This window comes from Glossina fuscipes, unplaced genomic scaffold (assembly GCF_014805625.2).
Source record: "Glossina fuscipes isolate IAEA_lab_2018 unplaced genomic scaffold, Yale_Gfus_2 257, whole genome shotgun sequence".
In the NCBI taxonomy this organism is placed as follows: domain Eukaryota; kingdom Metazoa; phylum Arthropoda; class Insecta; order Diptera; family Glossinidae; genus Glossina; species Glossina fuscipes.
Window position 1 is genome coordinate 273,862 of NW_023998600.1, and position 17,082 is coordinate 290,943.

Consider the following 17,082-nt stretch of genomic DNA (forward strand, 5'->3'; position numbering starts at 1 on the left):
ACAATGAATAGACTGGAAGTCTTTGAGATGAGGTCGTACCATGAAATTATTAAAATATTGTGGGTAAATCGCATGCCAAAGCCGAGGTACTGAAAAGAGTAAATTCGAATTCGAAAAATTGGACTCGTAGTACGTGGGAAAAGATGTGAACTCCTACTCTTAATAGTGAAACACCGTATCGAAGGACATAGAGTCATGGGCATAAACAAAGCTGCGAGCCATAGGGGAAATAATTTACACACCTAGGAGCCAGGAATGAATGGATAACACATAAGAGAGCGAGATGAGGACAAATCCTATATAGTTACAAAGATACATTAGCACATTTTAATCTCAGCGCACTTTCTTAGCTAATGAGGACGCTAACAGGATGCAAGTTTCTTATTCTGATTGGCAAGATGGTGCTTTAAAAGAGATCTTTTGCCCCATGTGATACCTTAAAATTGCATTTAAATGCGATTTCATTACCTGATACCTAATGATTAGCATGCGAGACCTGGCCTTTTTTTTTGTGCCCGAAACATGTGTAAGAAATACAATGGCTGCGAAGGCTAGACAATGGCTGATGTGATTGCTGAAAAAACCAATTGAATGCGATTTTAACATTTGCTACTAACACGACCTAAGCGATGGCATTGGGAATACAAAACACCGCCCACCTGTTCTAAATGTCAGGAAGCAAGTGAAAACACTATAATGGTAAGCGTCCCACCATTAAATACCACTACACCGCGTCGTTTTATACAATTATTCATATAACGACTTTTCTAAATAAGGCTTTGTATGGGAAGCAGTCGAAATAGTGGTCCAATTCGAACCATTCGACCCTGCACCCGCTTTCATGAAAATTTCTCAAAAATTGTTACCTGTAGGTTGAACATAAGAAAACAGGACAGACAGACAGACAAGCTTAGATTGATGGAAAAAGGTGGTTCTGAATCGATTGGTATAACAAAATATGAGTCCACCTCAAGTCCTTTTGAATGCTGCATACATCCGCACAAACTTAACGTACTCTTGTACTGCAAATGTTGCAGGGTATAAAAAGAGGTAAGCTATAAATAGTTTTTGAAAAGAGCTTATAGGCCGTAAAAGGCTTGAGGAAGGCCCCCTTTTTGACAGTCCCTCAACAACATCTGGCATCTGCTTTCATTGTTTGCCTACGTACTTGCAACGATACTTCCATTTCCAGATGCTGCTTAAATACCTTGCTTTTTGCCAAGTCAGCGCTCATAACAATTGCCTTAAAATTTTGCATGTGATCTTAATCTTAAATGTTCTCTCTTGATCTAGAACAGGAATGGTCGTCTAAAGTTATTGAAAACATTCCCTATAACTATTTAAAAACGTTACTTAAGAGCTTTCCGGATCGCCTGCGCTGCAAAATGTGCTTTCCTTATTCTTACTTTTTGGAAATCTTCTTAAATTATATTGCAAAAAACTATTTACTTTAAAGAAACAAAAAGTCTTAATTATTAAGTTTAGGCACTAACATTGCATGCATCCTTTCCTAGCTGCTTTAATGCAATTTAAGAAAGAAAAAAACTAGAAAAATATTCTTCACTATACTCTATTTACTGTCTTTATGTCTCTGTGTACACTTTACTAATATTTAACAAAACTACCAACAGCCAGACTATACAAACTGACTTTGATACGCTTTCAATGGTAATGTAGTCATCGTTGTTGTACTAGAAGTAGTTATAAGCAATAGGATTAAGTAACGCTATAAAGGCTGTAAATACTGATAAAGAATATTACTCTACAGTATGAGGAGAATTTGTGCAGATATAAACATGGATACGCTTTCGCTCACATACACATATTAAATAAACAGTTACGTAGACTTCAATAAATTTATAAACAAAACTGATAAAAACCTGACTTAAGCGACTGCTTGAATTAATCTCCTTCGTTACCGTTTTGGTTCTTTTGTTTTTTTTTTTTTTTTGCTTCCAAATTTAGGACGAAGCATATAAGCATGTACGATTTCGCTCTTTACTTGTGCACTTGTGAAATAGTGTCAAAATATTTTTTCAATGCTTGTCAAATCATCAAACGGGTGTTTGCGGAAAATGTTATCGAAAGTTGATACTAAAACCTATCAAACTCTACCGGGAACTGAACAGGAACGCATCTCAACTGCTTTAATGGGCAACGCACGGTTTTGTCAATTTGAGCGATGATTTTGACATCTAAGGAAAACTTAAGATATATTGGAGGAAGATCTGAGACCGAGACTAAAGCTACTGGGAAGTCCCCTAAAGGTTAACGAGTCAAAAGTCTCCATTTATTTAGATAGTAAGAGGGATAAAAAAGATTCAAAGGGTAGAGTGAATTTCACAGGACGTCGTCTTGATAAAGGGAATGTCGAAAAGTGCTGCTTCAAAGGCATTAAAAGAAATTAATTTGCATTCTGTCTAGAGTTGGTATGGTGCGATTACCAGAATTTCGAAAAGACGGGATTTAAGCCCAAGTACAAAAACAACAAAGAATGAATTATCTGGATCGTATTATCCTTGAAAGCAAAAACTGGATCTATTACTACCCTCGTAAACTCAATATGTCTATGTCTAAACGTGGCGTACAGCGCTATTCTAACGATATTGAAGAAACATTGCCTTGCGACTTCGGCGAATATACCAGGTCTGCAAATGTGAAACTGTAATTTGCCCGTAGATAGTTCTAGCACCGTGTACAGAGAAGTTCTGAATGCATGAAGTTTTGTTTTTTCTAATAGCCTGGTTATTTACCGACAATAAGCAATCGTTACAGCAGCACACACCGCAACACAAAAATGCTTTTCTAGCAACGAAATTTTCAAGTTTTATGGCAAGCGAACAGCCAAACGTTTTTTAGAAGATTACATTCTGTACCTAATAGAGCCAGAAAAGTGGATTACTTTTAGCTATTGAAGCTCGATGGATCGCTTAATATGAAACGCGAAACCACAATAACTCGATTAGAACTGTTCGCTGCTCAAAAAACGAGCGAAATGTCCAAAACCACTTGTGGTACAGGGTATATTAAGTTAGTGCGGACCTACGTAACGCCAACAAGGTGTTAAGGCAGGCCTACATTTTATTATACCGAGCGATTCAGGATCGTTTTCTAAATTGATCTAAGCTTGTCTGTCTGCCCGTCCGTACTCTTGTGTTCAAACTACAGACCGCAAACTTTAAAATATTTTGAAGATATTTGGTACACAGACGTATTTCGACCCAAAAACGAAGGCTATTAAAAGGGGTTCAGATCGGTCCACGTTTTCGATCATCTCCCGTATAACGCCCTATTCTGAAAAGTTGTTATGTGGAAAAAAATCCCAATTTTCAAAATTTCTCGGCAAAAGTGACTAAGCAGTAGTATTTCTGCATTCCATATTAATGCAAAAACTTTCGACCGTCTTGAAAAACTTTTTGAGACTGGTCTCATACACCCGTTCCCGCGGAAACTAAAGTTTTATATAATAAAAAGGTCGAGCTTCCAATATTCCATGCTGAAAATCGAATTTGAAGCACGTAAGTCTATATTTTAGATTCACCGCATATAAACATTCTTATGAAACATAAGCCCTTATATGCCAAGAAGCCTAATTGCTAATTGCATTTTTTTGTTGAAAATTGGGTCATGATACTTAAATAGAGAAAATTGAGTGGACCTAATTTGAATCGTATGGGTCTATTTCTTCCCTACTCCATATAAGAGTGCAGTATAGTAGCTTTGGAAACGCGTGGCAGTAAACATGCGATATATGCAGATATTGAATTTTCAGCAAGATAGTGCTCGTCAGTTATACTGTTCCCATACGCGCTCTCATAACATCATCTCACTTTCCAAATTCGTAACCTATTCATTGTGATACAATCGGATCGATGCAGAATAAATTAACTGAGCAGCGCTTCATTGCCTTGGAATAATTTCGGGAGATGCATTGAATTCCTTAGAAGGTGAATGAATAGTTCTTCCGTGTAAGTACGTGTTCCTTACTAGCAATGTAGGAAAAAGTTATGACTTGTGACGGACTATGCCTATGTTTTCTATTATCAATTCCTATAAATTTAAGGCAAAATTTTATTACGGACACCCTGTATAACAAAATAAATAAATATTACGGATCAAAGTTAAATCGAAATACGCGCAGATACATGTTAAATATGTCTTTGTATTTGTATCTACACAGACTGGTATTAAAAAACAATAAATAACATAACCATAATCGTTGCAGTGTCTAACGATATGCATGGATATTATAAAAACAAGAAAAGCTCAGATATTTGCAAAACAAAAATAATTACAAAAATGGTCAATAAATTAAATTCAAATCAAGAAATATCTTGAATTTCAAACGAATTTGATTCAATTGTGTGAAATTTTTACACGTAAATAAGATAGAGCACCAAATTTCTCAGCAATAACAATACCAATAACAACAACAAAATAATAGCAACGCCGCCACCACCGGCAAACGCCAACGATGAGCTGTTACAATTTTATCTACAAGATTTTACCATATTTCACGCGTATAGATGCTTAGGTATGCGCAAGTAGATGCGTGTATGGGTGTAAAGAAAAAAATACAATACAAATAATACGAGAAAAAAGGTAAAAATTTCTCTACACACACAACGACGCAACTCAAAAACACCAAATGCAGAGAATTGCCTGCAAATTCTCAGAGACAATGGAATTTATGTGTTTATACGGTCATGATTACATTTGCCTCTGCGTACATGTATATGTAAATCTGTATCAGCTACGTTAAAAGCATCAGAAACAGAAGCGTTAGCAGCAGCATCGGCATCAGCATCAACCTTAAATGCAGACATAGTAAATTATTTCTTCTCTATAAACGGGGTAGTGAAGCAGATAGGTAGGTGGATGGATGGTTGGATGGTTGGATGAATGGATGGGTGGGTGGTTGGTTTGTTGGTTGGCTTATTTCATTGCTGAGCACAGAGACCGACCGGCAACAATGTATATATATACATATATATAAAATACATATATATGTATATATATAAAATACATATATATGTATATATATATATACATTCATATGTGTATGTATAAGTTTAAGTTTGCATTTGTTTCTGTTTCTGTTTTACCGGCAAATGTGCGAGAACAGACACTTACTATGTAAAAATACCGGTAAGTGTACGAAAATAAAACAACGGCAACAACAAGTTCAACCAAACTTTAACAACAATGTGGACACAAATCTTTTTTTTCTTTTTAAGCTTCTGGGACTTTGAAAACACAGACGAGACGTTGTCGTTTAAAGCGACACGCAAACACAGCCAAAAAAAATAAATAAATAAATAAAAAGAACAGTGAATAAATGTAATACAGCAACAGCAAAAAGGTTCCTTGAACATAGAAACGCAAAAAAAAATAATAAAAAAAAGAAGGAGTTAAGAGCCAGACAACCAAACAGCTTTGTTAATGGCGTAAAGTTCATTGCAGAGGAATTATCAACGGATAACATTAAATGGCTTTTAAGTAATTCGCACTAATTTATAAGAAAATGTAATTTTTTAATAACACTTACCGCAATAAACTATTGAGGAAAAAATCCAAATCTTTTCTTTTTTAAATAATTTTAATTTAATTTTTAAACCACATAATAGAATTATTCTTAGCACAAATTCACTTATTTATATGAATTTTTGTTTATTACAAATCAAATTTAAAAGCTGATATTTTTTTTTTGTTTGTCTCACAGTTCTGTTCATTACTTTATTAGCAGTTACTATATAATTTATACTGTTTCCTTTTTATTATTTTGTCTAGAATAAATAAAACACTCAATATCCGCAAACATATTTTTTTTGACTTAGGCTGACTACGATTTTTTGATGATAATACACAAAATACGCGAAAAGTAAACCCTCCGAACTTAATTTTCAACACTCTCTCCAACGCTCTCAACGCAACTGACGAATATATGAAAGAGTAATGATAATAAATACTATAATATGCTGAGAATAAAATTCTGCTTCTGAGAGTAAAATTGACTTTGCTGTACATTTCTTATGGATGGCCAAATAAGTTGAGAATAAAAACAGTGAGCGCAACTAACACAAATTTATTGTAGATAGCAATAACAGTTTATAATAAAATAAGCACTACGGAGCGCATAAAGCACGTAAGAAAAAGCCAATTTGGACGGGTTTTTGAATTACGCTCAGACGCAGCCAATTTGAGACGGGTTTTTTGAATTACTCTCAGACGCAGCCAATTTGTGAGGGGTTTTTTGAATTACTCTCAGACGCAGCCAATTTGAGAAGGGGTTCTTGAATTACTCTCAGACGCATCCAATTTGGGACGGCTTTTTTGAATTGCATGTATGAAATAGTTTCCATGCCGGGGATATTTTTCATGGTAGAGGATATTTACGAATGCAAACATGTGATAGATTTATATTGTGTGGAAATTGGTCATTCTCTTGCAAAGACCAAATAATATTTGCCAACCAAATTGTGCCAAGTAATCAAAGAATCTTAGAGCAAGGAAAACAATACATGATGAAAATCCAACATTAAAGTTACGAAGAAACATTTACATTCTCTTCGATTTTTTACAGCTCTCTTAAAATGTAGGTGTTACCAACAAGATAACAAGTATAAGAAGCGAAAAAGCAATTTTATCTCATGGAAGAAATATAACACGACAAATTATGTAAACTTTTTACAATGTTGGTGATATGTAATAAATATTGTGTAATATTTGCAAGATAAAAACCATTTTCCCGCGAATTAACTATACATTGAGATTTTTGACGTTGAATTATATATCGCAGTCTGATTTACAGTTAGCCGAGGACTTGTTCGATTACAATGGCGACTCTCTATTTGGAAATGTGCTTGTTATCAATTTATAAACAAACAACCATTTGGTTGCGCCCCGGTTTATTTTCAAGTTATAAACAACCATTTGGTTGCGCCTCGTTTCACGCTTAATTTATAAACAACCATTTTGTTGCGACTCGTTTCAGGCTTAATTTATAAACAACCAGTTAGAAACCATTCGACAGTTTACGGCTGAACGCTTCTTAAGCAATAGAAATGGAGTAGTATTACCGTTATGTCAGTTAGATGGTTGAAAGTTTTTGGTGCAATTGCAATGAATTTATAAATTAAGCAGCAGATTAGATTATTTGCTTTAGTATGTACAAAGTTGAGTGTGTATGTTAATACATGTTCATTTCTCATTTGAGAAAATCTCCCCCTTGCTAACGTTTTTATTTCTATTACAGGTGATTTCGGTATCTACGAATGGAACGAATAAAGAAACCAACATTTTTAACCGATACTGGATGTATGGAACAATTTTAAGGTGTAGGAAATCTCAGCTCGATGGAACAAATGATTTTGGAAAACAAAGAAAATTTAGATCCTCAAGCTATAAAATCAAGTATGATCTAAGGCTGCATGAAAAACAGAAGCACAATAATAGCATTGAAGTATGTCTGCCACTCAGTCCAATTGAAGTGGACGCAGCAAGTAAACATAGTATTCATAACGGAAATAGGAAACCAAGTTTAAATAATTATGAGAGCGAAGACCATACTAAATTATTGCTCTTCTGTCATCAAAATTTCTTTAAACAAAATAATTATTTTATAATTTTATTGTTTTATGTTTTAAAAAAAATCATTTAACAAAAAAAAAAAATAGCCTTAGCTTTATTTATTAATGTTAAAAGGTAAATGTTGAGGCCAAAAGTAACTTAATTATTTTGATTATTAACTATCCCCTCGGCTTGTGTTGGTGGGTCAGACAACGTTGCCGGCAAATCACCGAGGTACGCACCATTATTGACGCAGTATTTTATGATCGTGCGCCAAAAAGAGTAGGTCGAGTTCCAGTATATTGTAAAAAGATAACGAGGTCGAGATATTGCGGGGTTAGTCAGTTTCCCGTTTTGGATGAAACCTCATGCATGGCGCATCGAACATGAGTAGGAAGGGGTTGCCGTAAATTATAACAAGGCTCCGTGCGCGAGTTATTGCTAAGTTAACCCGCTTCTCGTGTTCGTTGAATCCTTATCCAAGGCGCAAATCGGTTTTTATGTAGTTCTTATTCGATCTCATTGTTGAGATCAAAATGATGTCGTGTTCTAAAAAAAAAACCAAGCGAAAGCAATATTACTATTAATTCGAACATTAGTGAAATTTTATAAAAATTATACCTGTCCTTGGAATTGCTCCGTAGAACCAATTTTAGGCGCTGCTACGTCGGGAACAACAAAAAGTTTGCGCAAATGTTTAACTTGTTTTAAGAACCATTAGGGACCTTTCATACATACATACATCTATACACCTGAACATGAAAACAAAGATTTAAAGTTTCACTGCGGTAAATGCATTTATTTCCCTACGTATTCTATATTTTGAATACTTATTGCTTTTTTCTTTTCTTTGTTACATATGGTAAGCTGGGCCAAAATTAGGTTTAAAAAAATCAAGATTACTTTACCACAATTTCTGCACCTTTTTTTCGGGTTTTCTGATGCTTTTAATGATTTACATAAAATCTCTTTATAAAAGGCGATAATTGAAAGGGATACATAATCGTCGCTCAAAATTGGTATTAAAAAAAAAAAAAATAGTGAACATAAAATAATGAAATTGGAAGCATCTGAGACAATAGAATGAGCGAATTTGCCAGCATTTTTAATTACACGAGCGAACTTGGCTATAAATAATATGATGATATAGAAAAAAATTACCTATTGAACTCTTGTGGTTTCTTGACGCGATAAATGCGAACTAACCAATGTTCGGCCTCTGCGGCACTTTGTGGTTTATATCAACTAGCTTATGACGACATCGGCATTGCGCCCACAATTAAAAATTTCTGGATAATTACAGGACCGAAAGAGCCGGAGCCTGCTCCACAAGAAGTCGAAAAGGTTCACCCAAAGAAAAGATGGTTTAGACGAAAGAGCGAATAGCACTTAAATTTTAAATTGCTTAGCATCATGAAATTACGCACCCATAGCTTAACAAAATAGATTTCTTTTAATACACAATTCATTAATAATTCATTTAGAAAAACAATTCAATAACAATATATTTTACATAAAAAAAAGAAATATATATATATACATATATGTAAGAGGGATGTTGCTGATGCTCAAAAGGGCACATGACGTTTAAGATTGCTTTCTATTGAATGCAAAATGATTTATTTACGATTTCTTTTGCCTTTTACAACGACGGGCCGGTTCTTAATATAACCCTTCCTACGTTTAGCATTCTGCAATTAGAAAAAGATATTTATAATAAAAGCCAATTTATAAGTTATGAAAAAACGTACCTTTCTTGATTGAAAATTTGTAGGTCCTATTGTACGCTCCCGTAAGGGTAAGCAATTGTTAGCTAAAGGAAGTTTTAACTACCTGTATAATTATACTTAATATATAAAATTAATTACCTGTGTAATTATATCCATGTTACATTTACCATAAATTTCATTTTTTCATCTCTTAAAAATAATTCGAAAAATGTGAGAATAAGTGTCCAATTGATAACTTGTTTGATGAAACTTGTTCGTTTCTTGTTATATTATGGAATCTGGACGGCGAACTTGTGGAATTTGTGGGAACTGGACGGTCAACTTGTGGAATAAAAAAATATTAAAAAATCTCCTATTTGCTATTTTATTGTTTTTATATTTCTTTGATAATTATCTTAAATTATTGGACGACTTTTTTTCTTTATTTAACATAAACATTTAGTTTTATGAGATTTGTGAAATATATTTTCTTTAACTAATCGTTATAGCGAGTTCTTATTAATGATCCACTATTATTAGCTCATCTATGCTCCAGTCTTCATACGAGTGATCGGGAAGAAATCGCCTAATAATGATGAGAATTTTCTTTTGTTCTTTCATAGCAATTTGCAAGGGATCTGTCTCGCCTTTCATTACAATAATTGGAGCGCACATAGCTATTTGCAAAGCTCTTGTACCTAGTACAAGACTAATTTAAGGTAAGGGTCACTAATTTATAAATTCCGCCTTTTCATTTTTATCTGTTTTATGTTTCCGTGTCTTGCGACCGTCTTGCAATTTTTTGCCATATTGAAATGCTGCTTTCGGCAAAGCTTCTTTAGTACTCATATAATCGATATCAGCGATCTATAATAAGCATTCTATTTTCCCCGCAATAAACGGCACTTAACAATAAACTTATTATTCTCTGCATTGACGTTCAATAAAATATCTATATATCTATCTATATCTATATCTAATATTTTATATTGACAACACTGCTTTCATTTACAGCAAAAATAACATATGAGCGAAGCAGCCGAAACGAAATTTTTCTGAGATATTTTTTCATAATTTTTTTCAAAATATAAGCACAAGTGCGGGGAAAATACATATCATAGTCAATTTTAAAAAAATTCTTTTTTAGTTAAAACACAGTTTTTTTTTTGTTTAGCCTGTTATCAACTAAGCGGAGTTAACGAAAAAAGGGACTTCCCTAGATTAAAAAGCAACTCTACTCACGGAGCAGCTATTGTACGCTTATTATATATTTTCTGTGATGTGTTAAAGTAATTTATTGCGACGAGATTGTGTTTACAATTGCCTCCTTTTTGATTTAACTTTTTATAACTGTAAAAGCACGAACGCAAAAAATACGTGGCATTTAAAATTTCGACCAAATAAAAGTACATAAAAACAAAGCAGTCTTTAGAAAATATGCCTACTGTGCCCCAGATTTTTTTGGGAGTCGCCATCGGTCTACTAGGCGCATTTTATGTTTTGCTTTCTTCAAATCGACGCCATGCTATAGGCCACGGTAAAAACTCATCATATTTTGAGTAGGTTAAACATTTTAATTTAGACAGACTAAGAAAAGCATAAATCCAGTTATTTATTTTAACAGAGATCCCGAAAATTCAGTATGTATGATCTGTCAAGAGGAAATGGTGAACGACGACATCCAATATCTTTCGTGTGGCCATGCTTTGCATTCTGTTTGCTGGAATGAATGCAAACGAAGACGTATGGCAGATAAATGCCCTCTATGCCGGAAGGACCTCTAATCTGTAAATGCAGACACGTGTGCATACGTTGCCTCTATACATCAAAAGAAATCAATTGAGATGAAGACTTTTAATTTGTTTATTTGTTTCCAAAAAAATAAAATTCCTAAAGATATTTATTAAAAATCCCTAATGCATGTGTGTTCCAATTTTCACGCCAACGCAATCCTTGAAATTCCTGCAAGTTTTTAATAAAAACTTGCTTTGTTGCATTTGTATTAGTATTGTTGGGAAACTTTTCAAACCAAAAATTCAAATGCTCACTCAATTGCTGATGATTTTCAAACACGAATCCATTCTGATGAGGCTTCACTAACTCATTCAAACATTTGAAGTTGTAAGCACATACAGGCAGGCCGCACCCAAACATATCTACGACTTTCATGGGCAAGTCGAGGCCACTAGAACTCCAGTGTAGGCAAACTCCTAAATCGGCCGCTGCCAATAATGTGCAGTAATCTTCGAAATCGAGCCAAGGCATTACAAACGATACCTTTACCCATTTCATTTTTCCGATTTTCCCCACAAACTCATCTTTTTGAGGGCCTTTACCAGTAATAATACACAATAAATTTGGAAAATCTTGGGGATGTTGTAAGGCGTTATTTTCATAAGCTTTAGCAGAAATAAAAGTAAAATAACGGCTATTTCTGATATTCAATTTCGAATTTTTACCTTCTAAGGCCTTAAGCAAAATACCGAAATCCTCGTCGGGTGTCCAGCTGGTCGAAGAAATTAAAATAGCGTTTCTATCAGCTTTATATTGCACAATGTCATTATGCAATTTTTGGGTAAACGCAGTACTTTCTTTAACCCCCATCTTTTCTAAATCATCACAAGTTTCCGCTTGAAATTGACTATAGCTTTTTGATAATTTCATAAAAATATCATGTTTTTTATACAAGTCAATTGGTTGGAACCGGGACGTTGGACGATCATATAAAACAATCACATTACTAAAATTAAATAAAACATTGCCAAGCAAATCCCTAAATTGATGAAGTACATATTAATTACCTAATATTCCAATTATTATTTAAATCCATTTGCATAGCTTTAGTGACACAAAAGTGAGCGTCTGCTTTACCACCAAAGTAATATTCTAACCATCGAGCAAAACGGCACAACAGATTTCGCTCGCCATCTTTCATACTGAGTGCTAATATGGTGTACGTATAATTGTGCCAATCGATGACCAGCTTGGAACGCATAATCAAGCAATAGAAATAGCATATCATCAAAGTGGGAATACCAGGTGGATTTTGCACTAAAAGAAACTTTGGCCTATTAATCGAAAACAAAGCTCTCAGTAAACTTAGAGATTGCCATATCGTCTTGAATATTAATTTTAACTTGGGTGTAAAATTGACGTCAGGAACTGGTGTTAAGCAATGTATTTTACATTTGCCATGTTGACGAGAAAGTTCTTCCAGTGGTTCAGTCTCTTGGTAACCAATTATATCCACATTACAATTATGTTCCAATAAGCTGCAAGCATGATACTGCATTCGTGGGCTACGCCCGATGTCACCCAAAACAACAATGCAAGCGTTAATAGCCGGTAGAAACAAATCTTCCATTATTTTCGTATAAAGGCACAAACACTAAATAACTTGTCTGATCAGCTGTTACAAATTAACGGTGAACGGTAAGCAAATAATTAATGTTAAGAGAAAGAAAAAAAGTGGAGAAAGTTTTCGTGAAACAGCTTGCAATTCCGCCTATCGCAAAACCGTTCTCAATGAAACAGGCAATTTCGCCTGAATTCATTATATCATTTACAGGTAATAAAATAATTTTCCCGCTCAACAGAATACTATTCTTTATAAATAAATAACAACAACAGGTAAATAAAAGATAAATACCTACCTTCACTGTATATTTACTTTTTTATCTTTACATACAACAAGCACAGTTTCAAGACATTTATCAGCTGCTTGCATTCACTGTGAATGGTTAACAAGCAGAGGACAAAATTTTACAAACAAAATCAAAGCAAGAAAGTGTATTAATAAAAGAAAAGAAAGAAAATTGGATGATTTGTTAAAAAAAACTAAATAAAAGTGAAAAATTACAAAAGAAACAAATTAGGCAAACGAGTTTACATTTTTCCCAACAAATCCAAAGCATTAAAGAAACTGCCTTACTTAAATAAATAAAGAGCAAGATTTATTGATCACTTTTCCAAGGGTAATATCCTTTAATTTTCAGTATAGTGTATTTAACTTTTATTCTTCAAAGAATTTTGGTTAATGTCAACGGCAATGAAACGTAAACGGGGCAGACCTCGCCTAGATGAACCTCGTGATTTTAATGATTTCGATTTAAATTTAATACAAGAGTTCAAAAAACATCCGGTTTTCTATGATCGCACGCATCCGGAACATCGAAATCGTGAATATACCGATCGTATCTGGCACCGTATAGCACATAATCTCAATACGTCCAGTAAGTAATGATTCCCTTTTAATTAAAATATTTTTTTTTTATTTTGCTTTACTATTTTTGCAGTGAATCAAGTCAAAACACGTATAAATCAGCTTCGCAACCGATACAGTTTGGAAAAAAGACGCGCAGAAGCTTTACAGCAGCACGATAATTCTGCAACCTCACAGTGGTGTCTATATAAGTATTTAACCTTTTTAAATGACTACATAAAGACCAGACGACCCTACAGCTTACCGGCAACAACAACAGAAAATAAACCAAGCATATCATCCAGTGAAGCCGAGGAGGAAACAACTGAAGAGGCGCAAGTGATTTTGTAAGTAACAAACAGTACATTGCCGAGAATTAAAAAAAAAAAGAAGAAAATTCCAGAAATGGTCATTCGCTGGCAAATGAGAACTATCGTCAATTGCAATCTACACAATTGAGTAACTTGCCTCAACAACCTAGCGGAAGTAATGCCAAAACTTCCAATGATCTGCCGATGACAACGAAAGATAATGGCCAACAAAAATTTAAAGCTTTTGGCCAATTTTTGACTTCATGTCTCATTGAAATGGACGAAATGCAAGCTTTACATTTGATTGAGAAATTCACGAACGATTTGGTAAAAACCTTCAAACTCGGACAAAAAACTGAAACTATACGGAATTTAAACATTCGATCGACCCACGAAAGTGATTCTTCCCAACCCGGATCAGATTCATAAAGTCGAAAGCTTTTCATTTATCAAGACGTCCTTTCTTTTTTCTATTATTTGCATTTTTCAAATTCAGTGTTATGTTATTAATATAATTTTAATATGATTAAAAATAAAAGTAATTTTATGATCATTATAATTTAAAAAAAAATAATTTGGCATTCCGTCGACATACCTGCCTTTGAATTTATTCATTATTTCATCTAAATGTTTGCTGTTACAATGAACATATTCTAAGAGTGGCCAAATTTGTAAAAATGTCAAACATAACAGCATTGGCAATACTAAACCGTCAGTAGGCAAAAATTACTTTGTAGGCGTCGTGAAAAAAAATAATTCCTTTCGAAAAATTACCGTAATATTTTACAAAATTCCTTTTCAACAATAGAGAATAAAAATGATGAATTAATTTTAAGTTAAATTAACCAAATACATGAATAAAACAATATATTTCGCAATAACCTGTTACTTTAGAAACACCTTAAGAGTAAAGAAGAAAATTTAATAATAATTAAATTCTGCTGCAAACAAAATCGATTTTTGTTTATTTTCGAATCGAATTAAAAAAAAAAGAGAAGGCAAAAGTACATAACCACCCTAACGAAAACGCATTAAAAACAATAATAAAATAATAGAAATCAAGAGTAAGGAAGAAAGTGCAGTAAAGCCTTATAATTAAATCATATTTAAAAAAATAAGATAATTAAAAGAATAAGAATAACATATATAGAATAATGGCTCATTCAGTGCATGTTGAACGTAGCATACATGAAATGCTTAAGGACACTCCGTCCATGAATGAAAGTGATAATGCAGTGCATACTGGTACAGAGGCTTCTAGTAGTAGTCCACCATTCGCGCCGCCCAATAGCCTGCCTCTGAGGAATCATTCGGGTAATCTACTTCTTATCAACTATTATCCTTGTAGGTATTTTTGCAAAGATTTAATTTTATTTGTTTAGCACCAACTACACCCATGTCTCCAAGTAGTCCACAAAATGGCTTAGATGCTAGTTTATTTCGAACAGGCGCCTCAAAAATTGATACAATAAAAAATTGGAGTATATCAACATATAAATGCACTAGACAGATAATGCTAGAAAAGCTGGGCAAATCTCAACGCACTGTTGATTCAGAGCTGGAGGCGCAAATTGAACAATTGCGTGATACCCAACGAAAATATTTATCGATTTTACGTTTAGCGCGAGCCTTCAGTTCCCATTTTCATCATGTGGTGATTACACAACATGCCTTGGCTGATGCATTTGCAGATTTGGCTCAAAAAAATCCGGAATTACAAAAAGAATTTAATTGCAATTCAGAATCGCAACGTTCGCTAACGAAAAATGGGGAGCTACTGCTGAATGCATTAAATTTTTTTATATCTTCAGTGAACACACTGTGCAATAAAACCATCGATGATACACTGCTAACAATACGACAATACGAAACGGCAAGGTAAAAGTAAAACCAAAATTTATTTTCGATGGGAATGAGTTAACTTTTATTTTAGAATTGAATTTGATGCATATCGTATGGATTTGGAAAATGCCAAACCCGACATGCCCCAATCACCGATCGCAGAGGATATACATAAAAACTATTTACAACATAAGGAACTTTATGAGAAACTAAGGGCGGATGTGGCCATTAAAATGCAATTTTTAGATGAAAATCGGGTACTTGAAAACATTGTTTGTCTTTGTTTTTGAGATGTCAATGAATGACCGTTTCTTTTTAATCCAATTTAGATTAAAGTCATGCATAAACAATTGGTTTTATTACACAACGCTATAGCGGCTTACTTTTCGGGTAATGCCAACGCCTTAGAAAGCACTCTAAAACAATTTAATATCAAGGTAAATATACCATAGATAATATATGTAATAGTTTGCGAAAACGCCATGATTATTCCCCGTGATCCGTTGAATATTTCTTGAAATAACTCTCATTCTACAACGGAGAAATAAACTATTCGGCATTTGTATCTAATATCTAGAATTTCTTTTGCTGAGATTGACTTGGCTTTAGTTTTAATCACCACATTTTGTTAGTAGTAATCAATTTTTTAACATGTATGAAAGAGCTGCACCACTGAATAGCAGCTGCAGTGAATGGTACTTAAAATGTCCTTTATGTTTTTGTAATTAAAATACTATTCTGATGTTTTTGAAATTGTTATTCAAATAAACAATAATGGTTATATATATATGCTCAGCATATATACTGCATTCAGCCGGTTCCTTTGGAGCATTATTTATGATCTAATTAACTCGTATTTAATATTTGCCGAGCAAAGATTCTAACTTCATTTCGATTGATGCCAATATTTTCGATAAATTTAAAGTTTCGAAACCTACCCGCGAGTATTAAAGTTTTCGCTCATCTTTCATGTGAAATCGTCGTTTTTCTTTTTTCACTCTCCGTCTTTAATGGTCAGTTCTCGATACGTTTACCAAAATGCTAAATCTGTAAACTTTCTTCAACATTCGTTGCTTTCCAGCAGCAAAGTTTCGCCGCTTTTACAACAAAGACCGTTTCGATCGCCACATGTATATGGACAGTGAGCGTTTTTCAATATAAATAATTCGTGAAGAGGCTGGCAGTTATAATCTTAAGCGCTTACGACGGCCTTTCTAAACTACATACATTGAATACTTGCGAAAAATTTTACTTGTCCTTTTTTTCTTTCATTTCAGTTAAAGACTCCCAATGCGACTACAGGGTCTTGGCTGGAGCAGTAGTACTTCTTGGAGTCGTTCACACACTTGTATTCCTTTCAGATAAGAAAACCAAAAAATATTTCCTTGTTCACTTATACAACAACACATTCAGACACCCTATATACATTTACAAATAAATATATATTCAA

At 33.8% G+C, this 17,082-nt stretch overlaps 5 protein-coding genes across 6 annotated transcripts in view; 3 read left to right on the plus strand and 2 right to left on the minus strand.

Annotated features, from left to right (window-relative positions):
* LOC119642733 (protein tincar) overlaps nucleotides 1–5,922 on the minus strand; it is a 240,533-nt gene extending 234,611 nt beyond the window's left edge. The window contains exon 1 of the mRNA XM_038042000.1: nucleotides 5,549–5,922. The gene's annotated coding sequence lies outside the window, so the exon portion shown is untranslated. The remainder of the gene's footprint in view (nucleotides 1–5,548) is intronic.
* Nucleotides 5,923–10,299: 4,377 nt separating this feature from the next.
* On the plus strand, nucleotides 10,300–11,134 carry LOC119642777 (RING finger protein 32-like). The gene is made up of 2 exons (XM_038042048.1): nucleotides 10,300–10,837; nucleotides 10,903–11,134. Exons 1-2 carry the CDS (start codon nucleotides 10,716–10,718, stop codon nucleotides 11,060–11,062), a joined length of 282 nt encoding a protein of 93 aa, XP_037897976.1. The 5' UTR covers nucleotides 10,300–10,715; the 3' UTR covers nucleotides 11,063–11,134.
* LOC119642776 (chitobiosyldiphosphodolichol beta-mannosyltransferase) lies at nucleotides 11,076–12,840 on the minus strand. Its single transcript, XM_038042047.1, has 3 exons — nucleotides 12,080–12,840; nucleotides 11,738–12,018; nucleotides 11,076–11,677 (listed from the first exon to the last, which is right to left on the minus strand). The coding sequence occupies exons 1-3, from the start codon at nucleotides 12,640–12,642 to the stop codon at nucleotides 11,169–11,171; spliced, it is 1,353 nt and encodes a 450-aa protein (XP_037897975.1). The 5' UTR covers nucleotides 12,643–12,840; the 3' UTR covers nucleotides 11,076–11,168.
* Nucleotides 12,841–13,078: 238 nt separating this feature from the next.
* On the plus strand, nucleotides 13,079–14,322 carry LOC119642804. 2 transcript variants are annotated; one of them, XM_038042082.1, is made up of 4 exons: nucleotides 13,079–13,252; nucleotides 13,304–13,510; nucleotides 13,574–13,826; nucleotides 13,883–14,322. In XM_038042082.1, the coding sequence occupies exons 2-4, from the start codon at nucleotides 13,315–13,317 to the stop codon at nucleotides 14,217–14,219; spliced, it is 786 nt and encodes a 261-aa protein (XP_037898010.1). In that variant the 5' UTR covers nucleotides 13,079–13,252; nucleotides 13,304–13,314; the 3' UTR covers nucleotides 14,220–14,322. The 2 variants fall into 2 exon arrangements, with proteins under 2 accessions (XP_037898010.1, XP_037898009.1); XM_038042081.1 differs by having other exon boundaries at nucleotides 13,079–13,510.
* Nucleotides 14,323–14,627: 305 nt separating this feature from the next.
* LOC119642803 (arfaptin-2) lies at nucleotides 14,628–17,079 on the plus strand. The gene is made up of 5 exons (XM_038042080.1): nucleotides 14,628–15,104; nucleotides 15,173–15,668; nucleotides 15,724–15,889; nucleotides 15,962–16,069; nucleotides 16,910–17,079. The coding sequence occupies exons 1-5, from the start codon at nucleotides 14,945–14,947 to the stop codon at nucleotides 16,952–16,954; spliced, it is 975 nt and encodes a 324-aa protein (XP_037898008.1). The 5' UTR covers nucleotides 14,628–14,944; the 3' UTR covers nucleotides 16,955–17,079.
* Nucleotides 17,080–17,082: the final 3 nt, after the last annotated feature.

Coding starts and splice junctions, on each gene's coding strand:
- LOC119642803 (XM_038042080.1), top strand. CDS start 14,945: ATGGCTCATTCAGTGCATGTTGAACGTAGCATACATGAAATGCTTAAG. Junction 15,105..15,172: donor GCCTCTGAGGAATCATTCGG/GTAATCTACTTC, acceptor TTATTTGTTTAG/CACCAACTACACCCATGTCT. Junction 15,890..15,961: donor AATTTTTAGATGAAAATCGG/GTACTTGAAAAC, acceptor AATCCAATTTAG/ATTAAAGTCATGCATAAACA.
- LOC119642804 (XM_038042081.1), top strand. CDS start 13,315: ATGTCAACGGCAATGAAACGTAAACGGGGCAGACCTCGCCTAGATGAA. Junction 13,511..13,573: donor ACATAATCTCAATACGTCCA/GTAAGTAATGAT, acceptor CTATTTTTGCAG/TGAATCAAGTCAAAACACGT. Junction 13,827..13,882: donor GAAGAGGCGCAAGTGATTTT/GTAAGTAACAAA, acceptor AGAAAATTCCAG/AAATGGTCATTCGCTGGCAA.
- LOC119642777 (XM_038042048.1), top strand. CDS start 10,716: ATGCCTACTGTGCCCCAGATTTTTTTGGGAGTCGCCATCGGTCTACTA. Junction 10,838..10,902: donor AAAAACTCATCATATTTTGA/GTAGGTTAAACA, acceptor TTATTTTAACAG/AGATCCCGAAAATTCAGTAT.
- LOC119642776 (XM_038042047.1), bottom strand. CDS start 12,642: ATGGAAGATTTGTTTCTACCGGCTATTAACGCTTGCATTGTTGTTTTG. Junction 12,019..12,079: donor AATAATAATTGGAATATTAG/GTAATTAATATG, acceptor ATTTAATTTTAG/TAATGTGATTGTTTTATATG. Junction 11,678..11,737: donor TTTGCTTAAGGCCTTAGAAG/GTAAAAATTCGA, acceptor TTTCTGCTAAAG/CTTATGAAAATAACGCCTTA.